Source organism: Herpailurus yagouaroundi, unplaced genomic scaffold (genome assembly GCF_014898765.1).
Source record: "Herpailurus yagouaroundi ecotype Mexico unplaced genomic scaffold, PumYag 216, whole genome shotgun sequence".
Taxonomy (NCBI): domain Eukaryota; kingdom Metazoa; phylum Chordata; class Mammalia; order Carnivora; family Felidae; genus Herpailurus; species Herpailurus yagouaroundi.
The window spans coordinates 1957150-1963073 of record NW_024412447.1 but is presented as its reverse complement, the minus strand read 5'-3'; the positions used below and the strand labels follow the sequence as shown (position 1 = coordinate 1963073).

Below are 5924 nucleotides of genomic sequence, written 5' to 3'. Positions count from 1 at the left end.
GCCGCAGGACCCTCCGTCACCGCGTGTTCCAAGCCCCACCGTCCAGGCCCAGGGCAGCCCGGGACAGGAGGAGGCCATCACCGCCATCCAGTCCGTCCTGCGGGCGCACCTGGCACGGGTCAGGCGCAGGTAAGTCCAACCGGCGGGCCCAACTCTGTTCCGTATCCCTGGGAAACGCCGGCCGCAGACACGGTGCGAGGAGCTGCCCGTCCAGGTGGCCGGCCCGTGGTTCCCCGGACACAGGGTGTAGGAGCTGGGACCTTGGTTTGTCACCCGAACAGAAACACCCCGTGAGGAGTTCCTCCTGCCTGTGCAGCGGGGGTAACCCGTGAGTTCTGGCCTTCCTGGAACGGCCCCCCCGGGCCGGGGGAAACCAGAAGAAGGGGCCAGACACTGTGGGGTTCTGGTACCCGCCACTTTGTAGGCTGGTCAGCTCGTCCTAATGCATCGTCCTTGTTAGAAGAAAACGTGACGGGACCCCAGCATTCGGGAAGGCGCGGGCGTCGTCAGAACCCTCCCAGGGCAGCGCTCCTTCTCTCCTTCTCGGTGGCACTGTTGCGCCAGACCCGCGGGGGCACCGGCTGCAGAAAGTCACAGCCCCTCCCAGCTGTTGTGGGGCGAGGGGGGGGGGGTTCTGCACCGAGGCGGGGGAGTGTCCCTCAGGAGGGGGCTGGGGCTGTTCTGCTGCAGGGCTCAGGCTCCCTGCCCCTCAATCTGCCCTTCCTCTCCGGTGTCGTTTTTGGTTCCTCTCTGCCACAGGAGAGCCAGGTGGAGCCCGAATCTCATGGTTCTGGTTCCCCGTGAACGGGGACGGCCGGGGGCTCCACGCAGGTCAGGGTCCATCCCGGCGCGGCCATCACGGCCGGTGACCGTGTCCGCTGGGACAGAAAGGCACGGGAGACGGTGGGAAAGGAAGGCGTCTGGCCCTGACCCCGGCCGTGCACCAGCCCTGCCGGCCTCCCGCGCATCCGTGAGCCCCGCCGTGGGCCTCAGCCCACGGGGGCGTTCTGTGAAGTCCGAGCGGCTGGCCTCTCTCTTGCAGCGCCGCCGGTCAGAGAGCCGTCGCCGCAGCCCCCAGAAGGAGGCAGCCCGTTCCGGCCACACACAGCCAGCTCTCCTCGCCACCCTGCCCGGGCCCTTCTCCTGGTAACGTCACTTCAGTTTCGATTTCCCCGGCCCTCTGAGCTTCCAGCAAAGAGCTGCCACTGCCCAGAAGCGTGGGGTGTGTGGGCACGTGTGGGGGCTTGTCCACTGTGACCGCCTACCAGCAGGGAGGCTGCATCGGGGAGATTCTGGACCTTTGGAGGCAGCCCCAGGGTCAGTGACGGGGGCTTCCGGGCACCTGCGGGCCACAGAGTTGGAGCTTCATGCCTCGTGTGTCTTTGGTTTTTATCCTTGGCTCTAACCGGAGCTGGTGGTTTCCCCCCTTTGGACCAATGCTTTTCCTGTTTGTTGGTTTTAAGTAAAGCTTTGCGTGTATCTGCTTTTTGGCCTCATCAAGGCCCCCAGACAGTGCAGACATCCCTGGGACTGACAGGGGCGCCGCACGCCAGCAGTGAGGCCCGGTCAGCTCTGCCCGGCGGCGGACGTGGGGTCCTGGGCAGGGCCCGTCTCCTCGCGTGTGAGGCGGATGCCCGGCGAGAGCCTGGACGTTGCTTTCAGGCCCCGCGACTCCGGCCTCCCCTCCCCCTTCCTCTGCTGTGACTTGCTCGCACTCGTACTGTGATGCTGCCGATGAGCAAGAAGGCGGTGCTGGGAGGTTTGGGACGGTCACTGGACCAAGAAACTAAGTCTTGAGGTCCTGTTAGTGAGGGCGGTAGGCGGTCACCACGTGGCGCTCACGTGGGAACGTTTCCAGCGACTTTTCTGTCCTGAGCTCGTAGGTCACAAAGATGGAGTCTGAGGACAGGCGGGGAGCGGGGCTTCGTGTCAGGAAACCTCAGCAAAGGAAGCCAAAACCCGGGTGCTGGGGTGGAAAGACGGGGGGAGGGGACGAGTCCTGCCCGTGTCCCACGCCGGCCGCGTGCAGGGCCAGCACTTCTGGTCTGCGTGTCATTTCAGGTCAAGAGGACAGTGAGGCGAGCGGCGGGGAGACCACGGAGGGGCCGGCGGCCGAGGACGAGGCTCCGGTGAATCCAGCAGCCCTGCAGCCCCGCTGCGGTGAGTGGGGGCGACGCGGCCTTCGGGGGGCTGGGTCTCAGAGAATGTCCTGAGGAGCCAAGGGCTTGCCACCGTGTCCACCCGGGAAGTCAACACACGGGAGAGCGGGCTGCGTCCCTTGCAGTCGCTCAGCCCGGGCTGTCGGGGCTCGCGGACGTCGAACTCTGGTGCCCCACAGGCCCCGCGTGTCAAGAGCCAGGGGCAGCAGCACCGGGATGCCCCGGAAGACGCGGAGCCGGGCGGGCCATCGAGGACTCCCGGCCCCCCGAGGCCCCTCCTCCTGCGGACGGTGTCGTCTCCCGCCAAGGGGCGTTACCGCACACACCGCCCTCAGTTCCCGGCAGGGCCGTGTGGCCCCGTTTGGTCCGATCGTGACCGTGTTTTCGAAGATAACCTTGGAAACGGATGTTTGCGCGTCCTGAGGCTCTCCTCTCAGATATTCTCTGGAAAGCGCCAGAGGCCAGCTGTGCAGTCACACGCCTCGGTGCGGCCGAGCCTGGCTTCCTTCCCGCTTTCCCCCCGACCGGCGACCGGCTGTCCCCTTGCCCCTCACCGGCCAGAGTGCGGGCCTCCCTCCCATCCCTCGCCCGCTTCTGGCCCCTCCTCAGGCCCCTCGGGGCGCAGGCTGTCTGCAGTGGGCGCCCCCTTCCAGCAGAGACGGGATTCTGGAAGGCTGCTGTGCATGAAGAGTGTGGGGGAGGGGCCACAGGGCACCGCGTGCCTGTCTCCCCAGGTGGACGTGCCACCAGGAAGCGGGCTCTTACACACGCAGCTGGCCACCAGCCTCGCCAGCGCTGGGTCGCAGCTCCCGCCCAGGCCACGGGCTCGGGGCGCCGCGGTGGGGGCGGCCCTCAGAGACCCCCAGTCGCGCTCCAGCTTGCTCGCTGTCGGCCAGCCTCACCTTTTGAGGGTGTTTGCCTTTTGGCAACGGCCTGGGTGTCCAGAGCTGAGCTCGGAGGCTGAGGTGGTTTGTGGCCGGGTGACGCTGACGCCGAAGGTCATTCCCGCCCGGCAGGGAGCAGGCGCTGTGCCAAGCGTCCGGGGCACGCCCCGGCCCCTAGCAGTTGCGGTGACAACCCCGCTCCGGTTCCTTGCAGGGCCGTCCTCTCCCTCGGGACCGGGACCCGCAGACGACGGCAGCTCTGACGACTCCGATGAGATCGTGGTGGCCCCGGCTGTGGCCCCGAGGAAGGCCGCCTCCCCACCCTAGGTTCCGGGCCTGCCCCTCACGCGGCGACGGCCCTGCAGGGAAGCTCGGGGTTTGGAGGACGAAGCGTGTCCTAGAGGACGTGGGAACTACAGTTATGACTGGAGAGTATTTTACCTTGTTAACCAAGAGCTCCGTGCTCCACACACACCTCAGCAGCCTGGTCGGTGCTCCTCTTCCGTTGGTCTGGTCGCCTGTTTGGTTGCTTGTTCAGGGAATCCTGAATGATCTCGTCTCCGGGAAGGGCCGGCGGCGCAGTTTTCGGTGTCAGACGGACAGACGCTTCTGCCCAGGACGGGCCAGCCGGGGGCCCTGCAAAGACGCGGTCTCGGCAGCCGCTTCCTGGCCTCCGGCCGTGAGCTGGGAACACCCGCCTTGTCTGGAGCCGTGCTGACGGCTCCCCGTTCCTCTCCTGCCACCGCCTTCTCTGGCACCGCGTGCTCTGATCTCCACCCGGCAAGTAGGCAAAGTACTTTCTGGAAGAGACACATATGACAGACCCCTGTGGCAGGATACGGCGTCTCCAAGTCTCGTGAGACATGAGGACATCGGGGCCCCAAGAGGGGCTCATGTTCCTCAGGCTCCTCCTCCTGCCCCTCTCCACGCAGACCTTCCCCCACCATCATCCCCACCGCCAGGGCCCTGTGCCCAAGAGGTGCTGTGCCCAGGAAGGAGTCTGGCGAGACCCTGTCACTGGATAGGCCAAGCCTTAAAAGGCACCAAACCCTAACCACGAAGTACCATCAGGTTTGCCTTTGAGAAGTGCAGCGGCACAGCTGTCCCCAGACCCCGGGCAGGGAAGGGGTGCTGGGCTCACCCACGGGCCGCAGGTGATGGGGGTGCTCCGGGCCCTTGCTGCGTGCGGGCCCCAGCTCCCGCCCAGCCTGTGCCACACAAACACACAGCCCCCCCCTTTGTCTGCAAGGTCAGCCTTTGTTGATGGAACGAGAAGAGCCTCAGGCTCGCGGTCAGGGGGGGGGACGTCAAGGGCGTCTTAAGAGCCCCGTGTCCCCAGGCCGGGCGTCCAACTCTCCACAGGTCCACAGGCCACACACCTGGCGTGAGGAAGCTCGCTCTTGCCTGGACTGAGTGTGCCGGCTGGAGCCCTTCTGAGGTCGAACCTTGGGGAGTAGGATGCGTTCTTCTTTGGGGAAACCCTTGGCCCTCCTCACCGTGGCCAGGAAGCTTCTGGCGCCACAACCAGCTAGAGCCCGTCCATGGTCGTCCACCCCGAGCTGCCGGGACCACCCGGTCAGGCTCCGTCCACACAACAGCTTGAGAAAAAAAAGCCCAGCCAGAAAGCTAGGCCGATTTAGTCTTTTGTTGGTTTGGTCTGTGGGCTGTGAAGTCCCATTTTCTTGTTTCTCGTTTTTCCCACTGGACCGACTGGTAACTGGACCGAATCTGTTGCCGCCCCTGGCTTGTTTCACGCGTGGGGTCTGTTCCCCAGTGACCCGACCACCCTCCCCTGGGTCCCGGGCTCGGAGCTAAGGGTCTGTAGGGGCTGGGCGAGCGCTGGGGGCCTGCCCGCTCCTGGGGCGAGGCTCCTCCCACCCGTCACTCAAACAACGGGCATTTCCACCCACTCGTCATTCGGGCCCTGGAGAACAAGGCCCCGCGTGGCGTCCGGGCTGGTCTGTGTGCCGTGACCGGAGGGGCCTGGCCAGCGGGCAGGGCCACGAAGGCAAGATCGGTCCGTGTGCTTGTGTTTTCCAAGGAGACGACCCCAAGAACTGTAAATATGTACACGCGTCTGCCTGTGTGCCTTCCGGGCAGCATTGTTGATCTATTAAAAGCAAACATTCTCGAAGCCGCCTCGGTCACTGACGCACCTCTAGGCCACCGTGAGTTCGGCCAGAGTCCAGTGTGCACGCCCTCTGGCGGACGGCCTGCCCTGTGGCCCTGTGGCCCTGTAGGCGCCGAGGAGAACCCCAGGCAGCATCCTGCTTGTGGGGCCTGGCCGCGGGGCTGGGTTTCCTGGCCTGCAGAGCCAGAGGGCCTGGAGCGCCGACCCCCTGTGCCTGCTCAGCTGGGGGCCACTGCCCACACGGGGCCTCGGGGCCCACTCCAGGGAGGCAGGGGAGGGGAAAGGGATCCAGCAGAAAGGAGACAGGCACTGCGACCTCAGGCATCAAGCGCCCCAAAGGCACAGGTCCGTGCCCTCCCGTGGGGAGTCCGGGGCATGTGAGGCTCGCCGCGCCCTGGTTGTCACCACAGCACCCGCACACCGGCTGGGGGCTGACAGAGAAACGTGCCCTGCCCCCGCCCCGGCCACCCTCACAGTGCAGAGGCGGAAGCCGCGTCTCCCGGCCCTGACCCAGCTGACCCGGTGCTGCCGCAGCCGGGCCTCCTGACCGCGGGGATGCGAGGCTCCCAGGCTGCCGCCATCCACCCCCCCCCCCCGGCCCCTCCCTCCCGAAGCGGCGCCGTCCCCCACCGGGACGCACGGGGGCTGACCCGGCCTGGCCACGGAGATGCTGCTCCTGCCGCCTGGGATGCCGGAGAGACCCCAGCCCGGGAGCCGGGGACAGGCTGTCCTGTGGCATTCCTGAAGGTG

The 5924-nt window shown here is 66.4% G+C and overlaps 1 protein-coding gene across 9 annotated transcripts in view; it reads left to right on the top strand.

The window, feature by feature from the left end:
* The window catches only part of IQCE (IQ motif containing E), a 42986-nt gene extending 37809 nt beyond the window's left edge, over nt 1-5177 (top strand). For all 9 annotated transcript variants that reach the window (XM_040455743.1, XM_040455739.1, XM_040455744.1 and 6 more), the window contains 4 exons: nt 8-129; nt 1043-1146; nt 2062-2160; nt 3258-5177. In XM_040455743.1, coding sequence (XP_040311677.1) covers nt 8-129; nt 1043-1146; nt 2062-2160; nt 3258-3370 — 438 coding nt within the window. In that variant the 3' untranslated portion in view covers nt 3371-5177. The remainder of the gene's footprint in view (nt 1-7; nt 130-1042; nt 1147-2061; nt 2161-3257) is intronic.
* Nucleotides 5178-5924: the final 747 nt, after the last annotated feature.